The following is a 23,465-nucleotide window of genomic DNA, read 5'->3' as shown; positions in this document are numbered from 1 at the left end:
TGGAGCCATTAGATGGTCCCTCTCGGTCCTCGGGCAACAGCTAATAGTTTCCCTCCCTTCTGCTGCCCAGCTGAATCCTGAATCAACACCAGTAAAGTGGGTGTGAACGGAAGGAGACTACATGATTTGCTATGATTTACCCCGGAGTGGTGCATTCCTCTCCTCCCTCCCTCCTCGCTCCTTTTCCTTGCCCGCTCCCTGGGAACTGGTTCAACCGGAGCAGCGCCAGTGCCCGGCATCTGCCCCCGGGGCCGGCGGGACGCAGCCGAGGAGGCGGGGCGCGCGCGGGCCGCGCCTTCGCGCCCGGGACGCCGGTGCGGGGCGGCCGGCGCGGCGGGCGCGCTCATGAGGCCGCCGCCGGGCGGGAGGACGCGGAGCCGCGGCTTCTCGCTGGGAGTCCTCGCCCTCTGCGTGGCCGCCGCCCGCTGTCTGCAGAGTAAGCGCGGGCCGGGCCGGGCCAAGCCGGGCGGGGGGCGGATCGTCCCGGGTGGGGGTCGCGGCCACTGGCCGGCGGGGCGGGGCGCGGCCTGGAGCGGGGAGCGGCCCCGGGTGCGATCGGAGCCGAAAGCCGCCGGGGGAGAGCCGGCTGCCCCTGGACCCTCCGGCCTCTGCGTTCTGTATTCCTTTTTCTTGGAATAACCCGGCTGCGGCCCTGGCATCCTTGACCCCGGCGCACGCGCGCCCCGCCCCTGCTGTGGGGACCCCCCTCTCCCTCCGCGCCTCTTGTGTCCCCAGCGCTGGTCCCTGGTGCTTTAGGCCCCCACCTCTTAGAGGAACCCCCAGCAGACCCTCTCAAAGAGGAAAGGGGGTCGGGGCCGGGGTCGGGGTCTGAACTCCTCAGGCTGGAGATGGCCCTCACCGCTCTGCTGCGGGCGGAGGATTTAGATGTCTGGATCCCGGGGACCCAGACCACAGATCAGAGTGCAGCTGCACCTTCTCATTTAGTCGTTCCCCTTATGATCACTCCCATTTTACAGATTAGTCATCCGAGGTTTCCAGAATGACCAGCGCGGGGCCGCGGGCCGGGGAGGACCTCTAGGAAGAGCCGCTGCTTACTAAGCGCCTTTGCGCTTACTGTCCCCAGGGCTTGACGGCACGTCTATCATTGAATCCTCAGAGCAACTCTATGAACAAAGTGCCAGTCTTATTTCCCCTTAATTTTCATTGGAGTGTTGTTGCTTTACAGTGTTGTGTTAGTTTCTGCTGTACAGCAAAGGGAATCAAAAAGTGCCGCTCTCATGCCTATTTCACAAGTGAGGAAACAGGCACAGCTGTCGCCACCTAGGCAGTGATAGAGTTAGTATTTAAACCGGGGTTAATGTGGCACGGTTGACCTTTACACCCCTCCAGTTACAGCCCAGTTTCGAAGGCTGCGAATCTCAGGAACCCACAAAGACTGGTAGGGACCTTGCGCCTCTGGCTGTCTGTGGAGCAGGAAGTAGGTTAGTCCATCAGATGAGTGGGTGCGTCTGGGGTCGCAGTGACCTTTTCTATCATTTTGCACCCCTCCAACGTTTCCAACCAGACATTCTCACGTAACATCTGTACAGCTGTCCCTGAGGTTCAGGGGTCAGCCGTTCACCACAGTGCAGATTTCATGTATTCATTCACTCATTCACGGCCCTCTGCTTCCAGGAAGCAGTGGTACTGGGGATTCTGTGGTTCGCAGTGTTGCCCTCAGACAAGCAAACAAGAGTGCTGGCTGGGAGTGGCCAGTCCTGAGAGGCAGGGAGTGCCAAAGTTCTGGAAGCTCTAGAGGCTCAGAACCCAGAGGTGGGGAATTAGACCAAGACTCCCAAAGGGAGCTGTGCCTACCCAGTGACAGATGGACAGAGCCGCCCGGGAATGGGACAGTGGGACACAGGGCATCCTAGATGAAGAGGAAACGCATGCAAAACCAGGAGGAAGGGTCACCGTTTTGCAGTTCTCCGTTAAGGAGCGACTCCTGCAGAGCTGTAAACTGCAGGAAGGCAGGTCCCCAGCACTTGCCCAGTGCCAGCTGGCATCTGCCCTGTGCCCCTCCCTGAGGGGGGCTATGTTTCCAGGCCAGCCCCAATGACGTGGGGAGGGGGGCTCCACCCTCTCACCAGCTCCCTCCATTCTCTTCTTCTGCAGCCTCTGCCCAAAGCCTCCACCCAGAAAGCCAGATACGCATCACTGACACTGAAGCCTGCGTGAAAGCATGTGCCACAACCTCACACACACACACACACACACACACACCCTGCATGTGCAGCCTTTTCTCTGTGAATGAGACCGTTATGGATGGAATGCTTGTGTCCCCAAAATTCCCATGTTGAAACCCTAACCCACAAAGTGATGGTATCTGGAGGTGGAGCCTTTGGGAGGCATTAGGTTTAGAGGAGGTCATGATGTTGCGATCCCCTGATGGGGAGGAAGAAACACCGGAGAGCCCCTCCTCTCTTGCTGCCTCGGGAGGACACAGCGAGATGGCAGCTGTCTGCAGGGAAGGAAAAGAGTCCTCCAAATCTGCCAGGACCTTGATATTGGCTGTCTCAGCCTCCAGAGCTATGCTCCTTAAGCCGCCCAGTCAATAGTAGTCTGTTACAGCAGCCCAAGCTGACTAAGACAGAAGTAAAAAGTGCTAATGTCATAAATACCCCCAAAATGTAGAAGCAGCTTTGGAACTGAGTAATGGGTAGAAGCTGGACAAGTTTTGAAGTACATGCTAGAAACACGGACTCTAAGGGCCGTTCTGGTGAGGTTTCAGATGGAAATGAGGAACAAATTTTTGGACAATAGGGAAGAGGTGATCCTTGTTAGAAAGTGGCAAAGAACTTAGCTGAGCTGTGTTCATGTTCCAGAGTTCGCGTTGAATGTGGAGCTTGGAAATGATGAAATTAGATAATTAACTGAGGAAATTCTTAAGCGAAGTGTTGAAGGAGCAGCTTGGTTCCTCCTGTCTGCTTAGAGTAAAATGCAAGAAGAGAAAAATGACTTTAAGAAGGAATTCTTAAGCAAAAAGGAACAGGAACTTAACGATGTGGAAAATTGTCGACCTGTCTATGTGATAAAAAAGAGAGTATGTTCAGAAGAGAGCACAGAGATTGTGACAGACCACTGTTTGGTAAGATTGCCTGGGTGTGAACCATGGGCCCAATCAGCGCCCCCACCAGGAAAGCTCCAGGGTAGCTGCAAGGCTGAAGACAGGGAAGTGAGGGCAGGCCGTTGGACTTGATGGATGTATCGCTGTCTAGCTGTGTATGCTATTTTTCAGGATAAGAAAAGAATGAAGGCAACTCAGCCAGCATCAGAGTTATCTCCTTGGTTTCAAATGTGGGGGGAAGGGGGCGGGGTATTGGTTTCAACAGGCAAGGCAGAGGTTTTGCTGAGCCCCCCGGGGGGCCTGGGGATGTCCAGCGGAGCTGCAGGGGTGAGGTGACCCCTGCCTCGGTGGGTCCTGAAGGCAGATCCTGGCACCACAGAGGATTATGAGTGAGTCTTAAGGGCTAATGGATTTACCTTGCTAGGTTTTGGACTCACCCGGGACCTGTCACTCCTTTCTTCCTTCTGATCTCTCCTTTTTTGGAATGAGAGTGTATATCCTATGCTTGTTCCACTGCATTTTGGAAGCACATTAACTTAGCTAGTTTCACAGGTTCTCAGCTGGAGAATAATTTTCTTCCAAGAAGAATCATACCTCAAGTCTTACCCAGTCTGATTTATTATAGATGAGACTTTAGAGTTGAAGGAGAAATGAGTTGACTTTGGAAACTGTTGGGATGGAATTAATTTTTTTTTTCTTTCTTACTATTTATTCAGGCTTTCAGCAGATTGGGTGAGGTCCACCTACTTTGGAGAGGGCATTCTGCTCTACTGTCTTTTTTTTATTATTATTCATGCAGGAATTCATTGCATGAATTTTGGGGGACCAGGGACAGAATGTTATGGACTAAATATTTCTGTCCCCCCAGAAAGCCATTATGTTGAAGCCCTAACTCCCAATATAATGGTATGTAGAGGTGGGGCCTTGATGGGGCAATTAAGTTTAGAGTTGAAGTCATGAGGGTAGGACTTCTGTGAGGGGCTGGTGTCTCTCTAAGAAGAGAGAGAGACCACCAATCCCGCTCACTGCATATGATGGTACAGCAGGAAGGTGCCTGTCTACAAGCCAGGAAGAGGGCCCTCAGTGAGAACTGAGTCTTTTGGCACCTTGACCTTGGACTTTCCAGTCTCCACAACTGTGAGGAGTAAATGTCTGTTGTTTGGGCCCCTGGTTCATGGTATTTTGTTATAGCAGCACAAGCTGACTAAGACAGGGCCTTAAAAGCCCTGAGAGCTGGCAGGTCTCCTGCACCTGGCCAGGTGGAGTGCTTTTCCAGGACCTTGTTCATCTCCTGTCTCAGCTCTCAGCCCCGGAAGTTAGCCATCAGGCCTCTGAGTATCATTGCCCTGCTCATCTGGACGCAGATGATCCAAGACTCAAGTAGGAACGCCTTGGGTTTTTTTCTTCTTGGTTGTTTTTAATTGAAGTACAGTTGATTTACAATGTTGTGTTAATTTCTGCCATACAGCAAAGTGATTCAGTTATACATAGATATATATACATTCTTTTTTAATATTCTTTTCCATTGTGGTTTATCCTAGGATATAAACCTATATAGTAGGACCTGTTGTTAAGTAGAACAATTTAGTTGGTGGCCTGAGCCAAGCCAGCTTGCTGCCTGCATTTCAACCCCAGCTTCTAAAAAGCAGCCTGCTCCCCTAGCACACACCCACACCCACTCACACACGTGCACACGTGAACATACACACAACTATTCTGCATCCCCGCTTTCCCAGGGTGGAGCCGGGGTGGAGGAGCTGGCTCTGCTGAGTCGCTCCTGGCCAGAGCCCAGGAGAACGGAGGAGCAGCCAGGGCTGGGACTCAGCCTGGGGACCGGCGGGGAGGCCAGAGCGGCCACAGCCGCGTGGAACCAGGGTTCCAGCTTAGCTGAAGGTGGCGTGGGGCGGGCGGGAAGGGAGGGACAGCCTAGGGAGAATCCCTGGGGAGACCCCAGGATCCATCACCACAGGATACGGCCCCGCTGGCACCTGCTTCGCCGTCCGTGTTGGCACGCGAGTATTGTTACTAAGCACATAAGGTGCACTCCACTGACCCAGGCGAAACCAACAGATGAGGTGTGGGCTCTCTATGATTTATAGACAATGGTCTTGCATACATATAAACATACCCACCCACAAGAATGGTGCTTGGGTATGCTTTTAAAAAACGCAGTAAATAATGGAATCATGCTGTGCTTGTTACTCAGCAGCTTACTTTTTATAGCAATCTTTTTTTTTTTAGCTCTGTCCACATTGATAGCCAAGATCTTGCTCATGCCTCTCAACTATTAATATTATACGTATGTCCTATCCATATCTACTTTCTTCTTAGCTAGCCTGTCCTGAGAGACGTGACATCTTGTGGCTGGCAGCCCTTTCCGTGGGGAGAGCAGAGCCCTGATATGGGGTGAATGTGGCGCTGCTGATGTGACATCATGTGGAGGGCAAGCCAGGCTGACGGGCGCCCTCTCCTCACGCCTCCCCTGGGGGTGGTGCTCAGAAATGCCTGGGACTTACACTGAAGTTATTGAGGGAGGGTCAGCATCACCAGAAAGTCACCCTAATGGTTTCATCCCTGGTTTCCAAGAGAGTCTTGAGGCTACGCTGTGCTGGGCTGGGAAAGGGCTGCAGTCAGGAGACTTCCTTTCTCCATTGTCCCCGGGGCTTCAGGCCACTTATTTCTTCCATCTGCTCTCAGGCTTTCTTTCCTTTTAGTATTCTGATGTATCTAAACTCATGGTGCATATTATAAATCAGTAGCTTTGCTATAATCTCTGTGGCCTGGACTGAAGTTGAGTTCTTCCCAAGAGAACACGTGTTGCTTCTATCAGTCACGGTCAGCAGTAAGCATCCTCCTCCGTGGAGGGTGGGATGGAGAAGCTGAGGTTGAGTCTTGAAGGATGAGCAAGTGCATACAGCAGGACAGGGTGGAGAAGAGAGCTCCAGGCATACAGCAGGTGCTCAGAAGCTAGGAGGACAGATCCTCATGGAGCCTGACACGGTCTGGGCATGCTAAGTGACAGAAGCAGTAAGGGTGTTGCCTCAGCAAGCACTTACTGGGGATTTAACTGGTCCCCCATCCGAGACCCACTGACCCTGCACCCCCTTAGCCTGTGCTCTCAGGACCCTCGTCTGCCTGCACCTGGATTTTTCCTAGAACACAGGCTTGGGTTAAGAAAGTATTTATCTATCCGGCAGAAATGGGAATAGGAGAGAGGCACAGTTGGCAAGTACGTTGGGCAATGATTTTCTTCTGTAACTGGTTTGCCAGGCTGGGAAGGCATCAGTCAGCCCTAAAGGGACACGCCAGACCATCAAGCGAGCACAGAATATTCCTGCTGCTCACCGTGGTCCAGGAAGCTCAATGGCCTGCCCCTGCAGAGGCACATCCCTGGGGGCAGCTCAGGCTGATACCATCTGGACCCCAGAGGAACCCCACAGCTCTGGGGCATCCAGTAAGTCCCCCGCTGGGAAGGGTGGGGCCCGAGGTCTGGTCCCAGTGCTGGCGGCAAGCCCTGTGTATTGGGTCACCTTCCTTCTCTGAGCGCACAGGGCCAGGAGGGTGGGCTGGGTTTGTGGTTCTCAATTGGGGCTGCACATAAGAACCTCTTGGAAGGCTTGTAAAACCTACAGACACCTACGCCCCTCCTTCTTGTCTCAAAGAAACAGCCTGGTAGGAAGTGTGCACCTCTCTCCCGTCGTCCATTCTCAGAACATCTACCACTGTGTGCAGGAGAGTCTCGCTTCTCCCTTCAGTTCAGTTCAGTTCAGTCGCTCAGTTGTGTCCGACTCTTTGCAACCCCATGAATTGCAGCACACCAGGCCTCCCTGTCCATCACCAACTCCCAGAGTTCACCCAGACTCACATCCATCGAGTCAGTGATACCATCCAGCCATCTCATCCTCTGTCGTCCCCTTCTCCTGCCCCCAATCCCTCCCAGCATCAGAGTCTTTTCCAATGAGTCAACTCTTCGCATGAGGTGGCCAAAGTGCTGGAGTTTCAGCTTTAGCATAATTCCTGCCAAAGAAATCCCAGGGCTGATCTCCTTCAGAATGGACTGGTTGGATCCCCTTGCAGTCCAAGGGACTCTCAAGAGTCTTCTCCAACACCACAGTTCAAAAGCATCAATTCTTCGGTGCTCAGCCTTCTTCACAGTCCAACTCTCACATCCATACATGACCACAGGAAAAACCATAGCCTTGACTAGACGGACCTTTGTTGGCAAAGTAATGTCTCTGCTTCTCAACATGCTATCTAGGTTGGTCATAACTTTCCTTCCAAGGAGTAAGCGTCTTTTAATTTCATAGCTGCAGTCACCATCTGTAGTGATTTTGGAGCCCAGAAAAATAAAGTCTGACACTGTTTCCACTGTTTCCCCATCTATTTCCCATGAAGTGATGGGACCGGATGCCATGATCTTCGTTTTCTAAATGTTGAGTTTTAAGCCAGCTTTTTCACTCTCCACTTTCACTTTCATCAAGAGGCTTTTTAGTTCCTCTTCACTTTCTGCCATAAGGGTGGTGTCATCTGCATATCTGAGGTTATTGATATTTCTCCCGGCAATCTTGATTCCAGCTTGTGCTTCTTCCAGTCCAGCGTTTCTCATGATATATTCTGCATATAAGTTAAATAAGCAGGGTGACGATATACAGCTTTGACGTACTCCTTTTCCTATTTGGAACCAGTCTGTTGTTCCATGTCCAGTTCTAACTGTTGCTTCCTGACCTGCATATAAATTTCTCAAGAGGCAGATCAAGTGGTCTGGAATTCCCATGTCTTTCAGAATTTTCCACAGTTTATTGTGATCCACACAGTCAAAGACTTTGGCATAGTCAATAAAGCAGAAATAGATGTTTTTCTGGAACGCTTCTCCCTTACTGGTAGTTTAATCCTGACAAACCCACAGACATTCTGCCACCAGGCTTAGGTCAGGAGACAAGAATGTTCCTCTTTGAAGTTTGGTTTGGTTTAGTAAATGGTTCCTGAGCACCTAGTGAGGAAGAGGCACTGTGCCAGGGGCCAGGGACACCCAGCATGGTCCCTGCAGCAGGGATCACGTGACCCAGCAGGGAGGGTTGGGTCCCACCTGGACGATCGGTGGTCAGATGCTCGGGGAGTATGAGAGAGGCATTCAGCTGAGAGCTGGAAGGAGGCTTCTTGAACCAGCAGCCTTGAAGTCATAGTAGGAGGAAGCCAGGAGAGCAGGGAGGAGCAGGTTCTGAGCAACAGGAATAATGAGCACAGACACAGCAACACCGTCTTCTTGCCCTTGGGGCCAGTAGCCAGTGGCAGTGCCTTAGTTAAATCAGGTTTTTCAGCCCTGGTCAGTTTCTTCATATTCAATCTGATAAATTGTCTAGAGGAATGGGATTGGGGAAGTCTTGGATCTTAGGTGCCAGAGTAGTTCCTCTGATAAACTTACAGCAGCGCCAGGGGTCAGGAGGGAGATGTGAGTCCTCCACAGCGGACCCTGCCGGGGACCCCATGGGGCTCCCCGCAGCATGCTGTCAGCCCTGTGGCAGGGTTCCCAGCCCATGCTCACTGTGGGGCTGGGGCACATTCCTTTTGAAAGCCAGTGCCCAGAAACGGGGCACCAGACCCTCTCTCTCCTCTCACCATCAAGCAAGCCCTCCACATGCTCTGGGATGGGCGGCCAGGGGTCCTTCAACAAGAACTGGTTCCTTTATGCAGGTAGACTGTCAGCTCAGCTCGAGCACCTCAGTCTGAGTGAACCGTCCATCACATTGTACCCTGCCAGGGTGCCAGCAATCCAGACCGGACTGTGTGCTCGCCTGCTCCTTCCAGCGGGGGAATGGGCACTCCCTCCCCCAGCCTGAGTGGAAAGCCCACTGGGAGCTGCACTGTGCGGGCTGATTGAGCCTGGCAGAGGAGGGGACATTCAGGATGGACCCTTCCAGTGAGCAGAAACCTGAGAACGAGGAGGGTGATGTGAGCTGAGTTACAGAGGAGAGGCCGCAGCGGGGAGTGGGCCACAGTCTGTGCAACAGCAAGTGGGGAGAGATGACTAGTCTTGGGCGATGGGGCAGGAAAAGGAGGGTGAGGCCAAGTTTCTTGGGTCTTTCAAAGGAGACACAGCCAGGTGGTTTTAGAGAGATTACTAACAATAGCCTCTAGCCAACAAAGAGAAGAAAAGCCAATACCTCCCAAGTGTTTACAATTGTTTTTTGACAATGAGACAATGATACCTGTGACTGTTTATCGATCACATGCTTTGTGCCAAGCACATTTAACTGCTGTCTTCCATGCATGCGTGCGTGCATGCTAAGTCACTTCAATCGTGTCCGACTCTTTGCGACCCCATTGACTCTATAGCCCACCAGTCTCCTCTGTCCATGGGGATTCTCCAGGCAAGAATACTGGAGTGGGTTGCCATGCCCTCCTCCAGGGGATCTTCCCAACCCAGGGATTGAACCTGTGTCTCTTATGTCTTCTGCATTGGCAGGCAGGTTCTTTACCACTAATGCCACCTGGGAAGCCCTCTTCATAGTAATCCTGCCAATGGGGACTATTAGTCCCCATTTTATAGATGGGGAAACTAAGGCTCAGAGAGATTGATGGACTTGCCTAAAGACCTTCATTCTTTCATCATGTGTTTATGGGAAGCCCACAGTGCCAGATACTGTGCCAGGCCTTGGGGATCCCATGGAAAACAAGATAGACTGGCCCCCTGGGTTCATAGCTGACAACTGATCTAGGAGGATGGACCATTAATCAAGAGGAATTGCAGCGGGGGATTTCCCTGGTGGCCCAGCAATTGAGACAGCACTTCCACTGCAGGGGGCGCGGCATCGATCCCTGAACGGGGAAGGTCCACGTGCCATGTGACGCGGCCAAAAAAAAAAAAAGAAGAAATTACAACGGACTGGGTTAAGTTGATAGAGAGGAACATGGAGCTCTGGGAACCCAGAGCTGGAGCCCCCTGGTGTTGAGGGACTGCAGAAGGCTCCCTGGAAGAAGTGATGTTTAAGGACCTGTGGGCTGGAGAGGGGCTGGCCCTCAGTCTCATTGAAGGAGAAGCTATGTACTCTCACCGCGGTACCCAGTCACTCATGCGTCTGAATTGTCTTTTGCTCACTCTGCACCCATCTCCCAAGTGCCTTCAAGCATCCTGGGAAGTCCTCCCAGAAGAACCGTTGGAGGTCAGAGCCTCATCTCTGCCTTCATGCTCCTGTTGCACACACACGTTTCCACAGAAGTGTCCGAGGAGGTGCCTCCCTCCCAGTTTCCTAGGCCCACCATAAGTCCTGCAGCCCAGATCTGCAGAGGGTAAACCCAGGGGGCACCTCACTCTCTAAGACTGGGCAGGGGCAGGCAGCCACCTCCACCATACCTGGCTTTCTTAACCTCCAAGTAGAAACACAGCAGTGATGTGACTGTAGCCTGTGGCTGTCCTGAAAAGTGTTCAGCTTTCCAGCAAGGATGGCTCTTGCTTAAGTTAAAAAGATTCCAGAAGGAATTCCACAGGGAGGAAATTCAGGTCACCCAACTCTTGCCACACTTCTGCAAGTGAATCACAGATTTACAAATGCTGATTCAAGTTCTAAACCTGTTATGCAATTTGAGCTGAAAGAATGAGCCTCCTTCACTCAACACTCCAGCTCCCAGCCTCAGCTTTACTGCTTCAGTCCCTGGTACAACTCCAACTTCTGCTTACATACCCCTGAGGATGGGGAGCTCACCACCTCAATAAGCAATTCAGTGCATCTTCAAAGAATTCTCTTTAATAAAAGAGAAATTATCTGTAAAGAAAATAATATTCACTTTAATATTATTGAATGGTCACCAAATGTTAGAAACTATGATAAGTTCCTTATATGCATTGCCTCCCTTAAACTTCATTCAGACTTCCCAGGTGGCTCAGTGGTAAAGAATACTCCTGCCAATGCAGGCGCCACAGGGGACGCAGGTTTGATCCTTGAGTTGGGAAGATCCCCTGGAGGAGGAAATGGCACCCCATTCCAGTATTCTTGCTTGGAGAATACCATGGGCAGAGGAGTCTAGCAGGCTACAGACCATAGAGTCACAGAGTCAAAGAGTCAGACGAGACTTAGCCCACACACAGACGTTGAGAACCTTTGCTTTACAGAGTTGCAGGGGGTGAAGGAGGCAAAGGAAGTTGCTTAGCTCACCTGTTCTTCCTTCCTAACCCCAAGCATCTCTAGAAATAGGAATGGATACAATCAAATTTGACTGATACCAGAAAGAGTCCATTTCCCCCAGAAATCTTGCTGAAAGGCTGTCACTGAGTCTCAAGCATTCCTTTTCACATAATGGCCCTTCATTCTTTTGGTTTAGGCATTGTTAATGCCCAATTGGGTCTGCATTTCAGCTGCTAAGCCTTTAGTGTGGATTCGCTCAGTGGTTTTCAGTTTTGGCTGCACACGGGGATCACATAGGGACTTTTAAAAAGCACAGAGGCTTTGGTCTCACCCCTAAAAATTCTGAACTCATAAGTCCAAGGTAGGCTTTTTAAAAACTTCCCCAAATGGTCTGGTATTCACAGATTGATAATAACTAGATTAGATCAGGTGGTTCACCTTGGTTCAGCCTCCTGTGACTGGGGAAGCAGGGCCTTCTCTGCAGGGCACTGAGAAGAGGTTGGGTGGCACTGTTTGGATGCAGAGTAATTGATTAGCCAAGTAGCGAATGGTGGACTTGCATGTGGCATGTGTGACTCTGGGTTGGTGCTCCATCAGCCTTAGACCCTTTTACTTCCTTGCCAAATGTTTGTTGAATGAGAGGAGACTGGATTAAGTCTGGATGAAAAATCACAAAAGGGAGCTCCTCTGCACCCTTGGGATTGTTCCTGGTGCTCAAGTGCTCTCATTCACGTGTGTGTGGGCTTTTTAAAAGACTGAAGCACTGAAGCCAACCATGATGATCCTTAGTTAGAAATGAGGAAAGGATGACTCAGAGAGGGAGGGGATTTGCACAGTCGCCCAGATAGGGCATGGTGCAGCCAAAACAAGACTGGGGTCTTCAGATTCTGGGGCTTCCCCAGCCAGCATCTTGCACTCCTCTGCCACCCTCTGCCCCCACAGGCAGGTGTGCCTTCTGGGCATCTGGAGAGAAGGGCGGCATTTCCACTCTGCAGTCAAGAGATGGAACTGAGAAGAGCCCCAGATGAATACAGTGGCCCAGAAGCCACAGGGCGTTTCAAGCAGGAAAGGGTGATCTGCAGTGTTCCAGATGGACAAGGTTATCTGCTGGAATGAGGAGGAATTTGGAGGTCTGGAGAGATTGGGGGAAACTGCTCATAATAATCATAGAGAAAGGAGGAGTGAATTTACATGGGAAGTACAGTAAGGCAGTCTGGAGGACCATCTCGAGGGTACACTGTGCTCCGTTGCTCTGGAGACTGTCTGCTGTGGACTTTGTGCCGCCGTGTTGACTGCTCAGGCCTCAGGTGTGGCCAGAGAGGAAGTGAAGAACAGTTGATCCAGGGTGAGGGTTTTCAGGGACAGATGATGAAAAGAGAGAGGCTGCTAGAGTTTGAAGAATCTTGGCCAAGGAGAGGGAGGAGGTTCTTGTAGATGAGGGTGCTAGAGACATGGGGGCTGATGCCGGACCTCACAGCAGATTTCTGCCTGTTGGAAGAATGAAAAGGAAAGTCTGGGGAGACAGAGCACTCACTTTGACAAGGGTGGACCAAACTCAAAGGTATAGGATTTTTCTGGAGAGGGTGGAGGATGATGGTCTAAACCAGTGGTATCCAAAAAAAGTATAATGTGAGCCACACACACACACGCCACATATGTCATTCTAAATTTTCTAGTGGTTACCTTAAAAAAGAAAGAAAAAATAAAAAAAGAAACAGGCATGATTAATTTTAACAATATATTTTGTTTTACCTAATATGTCTAAAATATTATTTCAATGTGTAATCAATACAAAAATTATTAATGATCTATTTTACATTTTGTTTAACATATCTTAATACATTAAACAGAATCTTCAAAGTTTCCCAAATCTGGTGTGCATTTAACATTTAGAGCACATCTCATCTCAGACTGGCTAATTTCAAGTGCTCAGTAGGTACTGTGATGTGCAGCTCCTGTCTCAGAAAGCCCAGGCCTAGACTCTTGCTTCTTGTCACATCTGCCTCCCAAGTCTGTACCAGCACTGAGTCATGTGCTATGTTGGGAAACGAGAGAGTGAAAACCTCCACCTCTGTAGCCCAAGCACCTCATCTTAGTAGAGTAAGCTGTGGAGCAGTGAAGGGAGGGCTGGGCTCCAGTCCCAGCTCTGATCTTCTACTCGGCAGGAATTTGGACACATATCATGCCTCATCTTTTTTTTTTTTTTTTTTAATGAATCAATGTACTGCAGGTTTAATAAGATTCTGCTCTAAAATATTCTGATCACAGACTATCTTTTAAATTGAGGTATAATTGATTAGTTTCAGGTATTTTGATTCAAAACTTTTATAGATTATATTCCAATTATAGTTTAAAATATTGGATGTATTCCCTGTGCCATACAATATATCCTTGTAGCTTGTTTATTTCATAATAGTAGTTGTATCTCATACTCCCCTACTCCATCTTGCCTCTCCCCACTTTCTTCTTCCCACAATAACCTCTAGTTTATTCTCTGTATCTGTGAGTCTATTTCTGTTTTGTTATATTCACCAGTTGGTTTAATTTTTTAGAGTCCATATATAAGTGTTAACATACAGAATTTGTCTTTCTTTGTCTTACTTATTTCACTAAGCATAATACTTTCCAAGTTCATCCATGTTGTCCCAAATGGCAAATTTTCATTCTTTTTCAGGGCTGAGTAAAACTGTGTATTTATACCACATCTTCTTTATCCATTCATCTGTTGACAGACACTTAAGTTGCTTCCATATCTTGACTATTGCAAATAATGCTTCAGTGAACATTGGGGTACACATATCTTTTCAAATTAGTGTTACTGTTTTTTTTTATGTATACCTGGGAGTGGAATTGCTGGTTCATATAGTGATTCTATTTTTAGTTTTTTGAGGAACCACCATGCTGTTTTACATAATGGCTCTACCAGTTGACATTCCCACCAACACTGTACAAGGGTCCCCTTTGCTCCACATCTCACCAATATTTATTTGTAGTTTTTGATGAGGGCCATTTGACAGGTGTGAGGTGGTAGCTCATTTTGGTTCTGATTTGCATTTCCCTGATTAGCCGTGTTGAGCATCTGATTTTCATGGGCCTGTTACCCATCTGCCTGTCTTCTCTGCAAAAATGTCTATTCAAGTCTTCTGTATACTTTTTAACTGTATTCTTTGGGTTTTCTTTTTATAGTGAGTAGTATGAATTGTTTATACATTTTGAATATTAACCCCTTATTGGTTATATCATTTGCAAATATTTTCTCCCATTCAGTAGGTTGTTCTTTTACTTTGTCAATGGTTTTCTTTGCTGTGCAAAAGTTTTTAAGTTTGATTAGATCCTATTTGTTTATTTTTACCTTAGATTTAAAAAAAATGTTGCTACAATTTATGTCAGAGTGTTCTGCCTATGTTTTCCTTTATGAGTTTTATAGTTTCAGGTCTTACCTTTAGGGCTTTAATACATTTTGAGCTTATTTTTGTGCATGGTGTGAGAAAATGTTCTAATTTCATTCTTTCACATATATCTATCCAGTTTTTCCAGCACCATTTACTTAAGAGACTGCCTTTTCTTCATTGACCATAGTTGCATGGGTTTATTTCTGAGCTCTTGATGCTGTTTTGTTAATCTTTGTGTCTATTTTTGTGCCAGTACTACACTTGTTTTGATTACTGTAGCTTTGTAGTATAGTTTAAAATCAGGGTGTATGATACTTCCAGTTTTGGTCCTCTTTCTCAAGATTGTTTTGGCTCTTCGGGTGTCTTTTGAGTTTTCATACAAATTGATGATTTGGGGCTGTGGTGTTGGAGAAGACTCTTGAGAGTCCCTTGGACTGCAGGGAGATCCAACCAGTCTATCCTAAAGGAAATCACTCCTGAATATTCATTGGAAGGACTGATGTTGAATCTGAAACTCCAATACTTTGGCCACCTGATGTGAAGAAGTGGTTCATTTGAAGAGACCCTGATGCTGGGAAAGATTGAATGCAGGAGGACAAGGGGATGACAGAGGATGAGATGGTTGGATGGCATCACCGACTCAATGGATATGAGTTTGAGTAAACTCCAGGAGTTGGTGATGGACAGGGAAGCCTGGTGTGCTGCAGTCCATGAGGTCACAAAGAGTCAGACATGACTGAGCGACTGAACTGAACTGAACCAATTTTAAAATTATTTGTTATAGTTCTGGGAAAATTTCCATTGTTTTGATAGGGATTGCATTGAATATGTAGATTGCTTTGTATAGTATGGACATTTTAACAATATTAGCTCTTTCAGTCCATCTTATCATGATATATATCAAAAGATACTTGATAGGATTGTTTCCTTAATTTTTCTCTGATAGGTTGTTGTTAGTGTATAGAATTGCAACAGATTTCTGTGTATCAATTTTATACGTGCAATCTTATCAGATTCATTAATGAGCTCTATAGTTTCCTTGGTGCAATCTTTAGGATTTTCTATGTATAGTATCACATCTTTTGCAGACAATCACAGTTCTACTTCATCCTTTCCAATTTGGATTCCTTTTACTTCTTTTTCTTCTCTGATTGCTGTCACTAGGACTTACAATAGTATATTGAATAAAAGTGGCAAGAGTAGACATCCTTGTCTTATTCTTTATCTTAGAGGAAATACTTTCAATTTTTCATTGAGTATGATTTTATTTGTGGGTTTGTCATGTATGACTTTTTTTATGTATGTATGACCTTTTTATGGTCAGGTATGTTCCTTCCATGCCCACTTTCTAGAGAGTTTTTATAATAAATGAATGTTGAATTTTGTCAAAAGCTTTTTCTGCATCTATCGAGATGATCATATTTTATTCTTCAATTTATTAATGTGGCATACCATACTGATTTTCTAATGTTGAACTGTTCTTATATCCCTGGGATAAATCACACTTGATCGTGGTGTATGATTGTTTTAATGTATTGTTGGATTTGGTTTGCTCATTTTTTTTTTGAGGAATTTTGCATCTGTGTTCTTCATCAGTGATATTGGACTGTTTTCTTTTTTTGTGGTATCTTTGTCTGGCTTTGATATCATGATGGTGCTTGCCTAGTAGAATAAATTCAGAAGACTTTGTTCATTTGCAGTTTTTTGCAATAGTTTCAGAAGGCTAGATGTTAATTCCTCTTTAAATATTTGGTAGAATTCACCTATGAAGTCATCTGGTTCTGTACTTCTGTTTGTTGACAGTTTTTTAAATTAGTAATTCAGCTTCATTAAGCTAATTGCTCTGTTTATATTTTCTATTTCTTCTTGTCTCAGTCTTGATTGTATGTTTCTAAGAATTTGTCCATTTCTTCTAGATTATCCATTTTGTTGATATATAGTTGTTAGTAGTAATCTCTTATGAGCCTTTATATTTCTATAGTGTCAGTTGTAATTTCTTTTTCATTTTTGACTTTATTGATTTGGGCCCTCTCTTTTTTTTTCTTGATGACTCTATCTAATGGTTTATCAATTTTGTTTGTCTTTTTAAAGAACCAGCTCTTAGTTTCATGGGGTTTTTTTTTCTATTTTTTTTTTTAGTGTCTATTTCTGCTCTGTTCTTTATGATTTTTTCCTTCTAATTTGGGAGAGAATTATTATTCTTTTTCTAATTCCTTTTGGTACAAGGTTAGGTTGTTGATTTGAGGTTTTTTTTGTTTCATTGTTGATTTGAGACTTTTTTTTCTGTTTCCTGAGGTAAGTTTGTATCCCTAAAAACTTCCCTCTTAGAACTGCCTTGCTGCAACCCATAGAATATGGATCGTTATGTTTTCTTTTTTTTTGGTTTCCAGGTATTGCTTTGATTCCTTTGATTTCTTCAGTGAACCGTTGGTTGTTTAGTATGTATTGTTTAGCCTTCATGTGTTTGTGATATTTGCAGTGTTTTTCACATGTTGTTGATTTCTAGTGTCATAGTGTTGTACCAGAAAAGATACTTGATAGGATTTCACTTTTCTTAAATTACCTGAGACTTGTTTTGTGGCCTAGCATATGATCTATCCTGGAGAATGTTCTGTGTGCACTTGAAAAGATGTGTATTCTGCTGCCTTGAGGTGGAATATTATTTATATATCTATTAAGTCCCCCTGGTCTAATGTGTCATTTAAAGCCAGTGTTTCCTTATTGATTTTCTGTCTGGATGATCTGTCTATAGCTGCAGTAGGGTTTTAAAGCACCCTACTATATTTATTACTGTATATATATATATATATATATATATATATGTATATAAAAGTATATATAAGTAAGTATATGTATTTACTGTCAATTTATCCATGTATGTCTGTTCATATTTGCTTTATATTTAGGTGCTCCTGTGTTGAGTGCATATATTTAGTGATCAAATAAGCAAGTACCTGTGAAGCAAAAAGCATGGATCTTTTACCCTAATCCCCTGCCTGCCTCACAGGTTGAGATAGTGCTTGTGAAGTACTTTGTCAATTGTATTAATATAAATGTGAATTGCCAACATTTTCAAATGTGAAAAATCTGGGACTCTGACCCAATCTTGGCATGCATTTTGTTTATTTATTGTTTTTATTTAAATAATACTCATACTCACTAGAATATAAAAACTGTTCAAAAGGATATAAAGTGAAATGTAAAGTTTTCTCCCATCCCAGACACCCAGTCCTTTCCCTGAAGACAACCAAAGACACCTGATTTTTAGAGTACCCTTGGGAGATATTTTGTGCATGTTATGGATAAATGTGCATATCTGTGTGTGTGCACATGTGCATATATACATTAGTTTACTCAAATAGAACAGTTTGTACACACTGTTCTGCTCTGTGCTTTTTCATTATTTTTGAGATCATCTAATATCAATGCTTACAGATCTATCTCATTTTTAAAGTTCTGGTGTAATATTCCAAAGTATGAATATTGATGATTTACTTAATCAGTTGTGACATAATAAGAAATATGTATTTGTTTTCTGCTCCTTATTCCCTAAAACCTAGTAATTTCCTGGGTGATATCAGTGGTAGAAACTTCTTTTTTGTTTTTTTTTTTTTTTGGCTGTACCTTGTGGCATGCAAGATCTTACTTCCATGACCAGGGATCAGACCCATGGCCCCTGCAGTGGATGTGCAGGGTCTTAACCACTGGACCAACAAGGAAGTCCCAGGACCATTTTTGTTACCATATTTGGTCTATTCTCTGGTTCCTGACATATAAGCTTCTAAGACCCTTGGATTCTCCAGAGTCATGAATGCTTTTTTTGTTTGTTTGTTAAGGATGTGACTCTTGGAAGATGAGGGCTCGTTGGCAGGGATTAGAAAGTTGGAACTTTCAAGGCTTCCCTGGTAGCTCAATGGTAAAGAAGCCATCTGCCAATGCAGGAGACACGGGTTCAATCCATGATTCGGAAAGATCCCACATGCTACAGAGCAAGTAAACCCATGAGCCACCACCACTGAACCTGTGCTCTAGAGCCTGGAAGCTACAGCTACTAAGCCCATGTGCTGCAGCAACTAAAGCCTGTGCTCCACAGCAAGAGAAGCCACCACGATGAGAAGCCTGCTTTCCACAGCTAGAGAGTAGCCCCTGCTCACCACAGCTAGAGAAAAGCCCACGCAGCAACAAAAACCCAGCTCAGCCATAAATAATAACTTAAAAAAAAGGAAAACCTGAACTTTTAGCCCCTACCCCTGAAGGAAGAAACGCTGGGGATTAAGTTAATCACTAATGGCCAATGATTTAATCACGCTCATGTCAAAGTGAAAGCGAAAGTCGCTCAGTCATGTCTGACTCTTTGTGACCCCAAGGACTGTAGCCTATCACACTCTTCGTTCATGGGATTTTCCAGGCAAGTATACTGGAGTGGGTTGCCATTTCCTTCTCCAGAGGATCTTCCCAACCCAGAGATCGAACCCAGTTCTCCTGCATTGTAGACAGACGCTTTACCATCTGAGCCACCAGAGAAGCATGTCATGGGACCTCTCCCTAAAACACTAACTGAATAAGTTGGAAGAGGAGAGCTTCTGTGCTGGTGAACAGATGTAGATGCTGGGAGAGTGGTGTGACCAAGAGGATATATGAGAGTTCCACGTCCCTCCTACATACCTTGCCCTGTGGCATCTTTTCCATGTGGCTGTTCCTGAGTTGTATCCTTCATAATAAAGTGCTCATAAGTAAAGTGCTTTCCTGAGTTCTGTGAGATGTTCTAGCAAATTAACAAACTTGAGGAACCATGGAAACCTCCAATTTATACCCAGTTGGTCAGAAGTACAGAAACTTGGACTTGTGATTGGTGTCTGAAGTGGGAGCAGTCTTGTGAGACTGAGCCCTTAACCTGTGGGATCTGCACTAACTTCTGGTAGTAAGTGTCAGAAGCATTCTTTATGGAGTAAGAAACAGTTTTCCTCTACTGGTTCCTTACCAGCTAACACATACGTTGTCACCAGTCTTTTGCTACTGCAATTGACTGTACTATGCCTCAGTGACAGTATCTGCACTTGTATCTTTGCATCTCTGTGCCCTTACTACTTGTAGGATAAGTTCCTAGAAATAGAATTTCTGGGTCAAAAAGTATGTGCTATTTAATATTTCTATAGGTTTCACCATATTGCCCTTTAAGCAGGTCATTATAAGTGGTCACGCCCACTTATAATCACCACAGTAATTCAGTATAACTTCTACACACTCCTGACAACATAATGTTATCAAACTTTCTCACTGTTCCTAGTCTGATAGCAGCCAAGTCAATCAGCTTTCCCAGCCTAGGTTTCACTGGACTGTGATAAATGTATATGACAGGTAGTACTTAACGAGTGTTGCAACTAGAAATGGTGGCCCTTGCTATTTTGCAGTGATATTTCTGGTTGGGGTACAAATACAGAAACCTGAAGGAAAGCAGCCTGCCAGCCTTGATCTCAGCTTGCATCTCTTTTGTCCGGGTTTGGCTGACATCTGGGTGACTTCCCAAGGCCATTATATAGCAATGTCAAGGGGATGGGAGGAGCTCCCTCAGGGAGGAGCTGAGCTTTGGTCTCTGAGTAATCAGGCACCAAGCTGGGGAATTACTACCTGAGCTAACAGGAGGGATAGGTACCCTATAAATTATGTGTGGATGTCAATCATTAACACCATTCATGGCATCTAAACCAGAAAGCCAGTATTTGGGGTTGCTGTGTTGGCTCCTCATGAAGCTATGTTTCTTAAACTCCAGGCTTGCTTGTTTCAAGAATGAAGGGGACATGCATATTTTAGTTCCAACTTAAAATTGTGCTATTTCTCGTCTTAGCTATTTGACTCTAGTAGGAAAAGGAGTCTTGTCAGGACCTCCCTCAATCAGAACTGTTGCCTCCTCAGCACAGGCCCAACGCCACACTTTCCTATTCTTTCCCAATGGGTAGCAGTTCAAGCGGCAGGGCATGTGTGTTTATTTATCCTTTATTTGTTCTTTCCTACGAGTATATTGTGAGCAACTACGAAGTGCTGGGCCCTGTGCTGGGCACTAGTATTTCTGAAATGAACTGGAGATGAGTTATCCCAGCAGAGACCTGTCCAAGGCAGCTCTGCCTTGTGTGTATGCACTTCCTGCCCCACCCCCACTGCTGTCTCCCCAGTCCTGGTCAGAGGCGGGCCCAGGTTTATCCACACTCAGCATTGCAGGGTGCTCCCAACTGGGCTCCAGCCATGAGTTCTCCTGAAGGTGCATAGGACAGGAACATGTGGTGGGCCCAGGGCAGTGCAGGTGAGGTGCATAGATGATAAGATCGTGGATTCTGCAGCCAGATTGCCCTTTCTGAAGCCCAGTTTAGATATGTCATGCAGATGGCACTAGTTGGTAAAGAATGTTCCTGCCAGTGCAAGAGAAATAAGAGATGCAGACTCAATTCCTGGGTTGGAAAGATCCCCTGGAGGAGGAGGTGGCAACCTGCTCCAGTATTTTTGCCTGGAGAATCCCAGGGACAGAGGAGCCTGGTGAGCTACAGTCCAGGGGGCTGCAAAGAGTCAGGCATGAATGAGCAACTGAGCACACACTTCCTCTTGAACACCATCCTGGAGCCTCACTGCCTGCAGTAACACGTGCAGTTGATCCCAGCCTGTGACAGATTCCTCGTGGTACAGCTCGTCTGTGCTTCCCATTCACCAAGCCTCAAACATAAGCACCTATCGTGCCGCTCTAGGTGGGCTGTTTTCTCAGCTGGGATTGCCCTTATTCCCTTTCAAAATCTTAGTCTTCAAGCCTCAGTTTTAATGATGTCTTGCCTCTTCCCAGCTCCTGGAAATATCCTGGCTTATTACCAGGACAGTTGAAGAGTACCCCGGATTTCCATCTCTGCTCTGACACTTTAACTGTGACACTGCACAAATTTTCTAGCCTCAGTGGCTTTCCTCCTCTTTAAAATGGGGATGATGGTATACCTTCCTCCGGTCAACACCCACGAGCCAGTGCCCTGCTGTGGAGGGGTGTGGGGAGTGCAGGGCTGGGCTCGATCACTAAAAAGGAGATGCAATGAGATCGCTGAGCCATGGAGATGCCTTTGGAAGACAGAGGGTTAAGGAAGAATGACTTGGGACTTACCCGGTGGTCCACTGGTTGCGAACCTGCCTCCCAATGCCAGGGATGAGGATTTGACCCCTGGTCATGAACTGAGAGCCCACACATGCTCAGGGCAGCTAAGCGCACGGCTTCAGCTAGAGAAGCCCGGCACCACAGGTACTGAACCGTTGGATCTGGAGCCCACACCGCGCAGCTCAGCACGGCCGAGATAGCACAGGGCAGAAGGGCTCTGTCCTGCCTACCTAGAGCTGCCTCTGTGCCCAATGTCAAGCCCCCTGAGCGCCTCAGGAACCAGCTGCTGTCTGTCTGGTTTATTCTTCAGTGTTTCTGTGAATCTCAGATAGGGTGACTGGCTGTCCTGTTTTGCCCATGACTATCCTGATTTTAGCCCTGAAGCTCTTGAACCTGGGAAAACTTGCAGCCCTGGGCAAACCAGGAGTCTTGGTCACTCGAGGCCAGTGACCCACTGATGGGGAGGGGATGGGGGTGCTGCAGGCCCTGGGCAGGCTCTGCGTGCTGAGTCCGGCTGGGCCTTACACGTGCTGTGTTGCCTCATCCTTGCAGCCCTGTTCTGGAGGTGTTCCAGTCAGTCCACAGCGGAGGAAGCAAGGCTTCCAGCAGTGAAGGCTCTGTCTGCAGGTCTCACAGCTAGGAGGTCCCCAGGGTGAGCCCCTGTAGACCCACCCGCGGCAGGTGTGTGGTGGAGACACACCTGGAATGACCCTTCCGTGACGGGACTCATCACTCCAGCACCCTGCTCCAGTCCCTCCAAGTTAGGACTCCGAGACTTGGCTTTCTGACTCATAGTTTAGCTGCATACAGTCTTTTTTTTAATGTAATTTTATTTATTTTTATTCAGTTAGTTTTAGTTGTGCTGGGTCTTCACTGCTGCACGGGCTTCTCACGGCAGTGGCTTCTGTCGTTGTGGAGTGCAGGCTCTAGGCACAAGGGCTCGGTGGCTCCAGACACCAGAGCAGAGGCTCAATAGCTGTGACACACAGACGTGGTTGCTCCAGGCATGTGGGATCTCCCTGGGTCAGGGATCACCCATGGGTCCTGCACTGGCAGGTGGATTCTTCACCACTGAGCCACTGGGGAGGCCCCTTAGCCGCATACAGTCTTGATAAGGAGGCTCATGACAATGATGCTTGTTTCCTGGGCCTCTCCTGATGATCACACAGACTGGATAGGTGGCTTTCCAGACAAGTGAGGTGAAAATGAGTTGTGCTGATTAAGGCGCATCCTCCATAACGGGTAATATGTATCTCCCCATTAATTCATGTTCTTATCTCCCGAAACTGTGGCCCAAATACTAAACAGTATTATCCTTTATTGTGATTTGGCTTGGCTTTCTCACAAGGAGGATATATTTAAGGGAATATATCCTCCTTAAATAATCAATTTTTAAAGGCAGCGAAGCACTACCTCTGTAATTTACTTGTAGGAAAAGGAATAAGGACCCATCCTGAGTGTTATATTCCAGCCTGCTGCTCGGTAGCTGGTGGCACTTGCCTGGTACTTTCTCTTTGACTGGTCTCCAGTGGGCGTCAGCAGCTCTGGAAAGTCAGGTTTTCAGGAAGCCCCTTGGTTCAGGTTCCAGTGACTTCTGTCCTGCTGATGTCTTCAGTTCATGACCTCTTCCTATCTTGGAAATTGGTAGAATTTAGTTCTTTTCTTCTCTCCATAAAGAATTCGAGTAAATACAAAGAGCAAGGTAAACTTTTAAACTTTGCTCACCAGATTGGTCTAATCAGGAGAACTTTAAAAGGTTTCTT

The 23,465-nt window shown here is 46.7% G+C and overlaps 1 protein-coding gene across 1 annotated transcript in view; it reads left to right on the top strand.

The window, feature by feature from the left end:
• Positions 1-329: 329 nt before the first annotated feature.
• Positions 330-23,465, top strand: part of VSTM5 (V-set and transmembrane domain containing 5) — a 32,093-nt gene continuing 8,957 nt past the window's right edge. Inside the window, exon 1 of the mRNA XM_055581660.1 lies at positions 330-436. Within this exon, the coding sequence (XP_055437635.1) occupies positions 346-436 (91 nt within the window). The 5' untranslated portion in view covers positions 330-345. The remainder of the gene's footprint in view (positions 437-23,465) is intronic.

This window comes from Bubalus kerabau, chromosome 5 (genome assembly GCF_029407905.1).
Source record: "Bubalus kerabau isolate K-KA32 ecotype Philippines breed swamp buffalo chromosome 5, PCC_UOA_SB_1v2, whole genome shotgun sequence".
Classification (NCBI taxonomy): Eukaryota; Metazoa; Chordata; class Mammalia; order Artiodactyla; family Bovidae; genus Bubalus; species Bubalus kerabau.
Note: the sequence above shows the minus strand (reverse complement) of the source record. Positions and strands in the feature narration are given on the sequence as shown.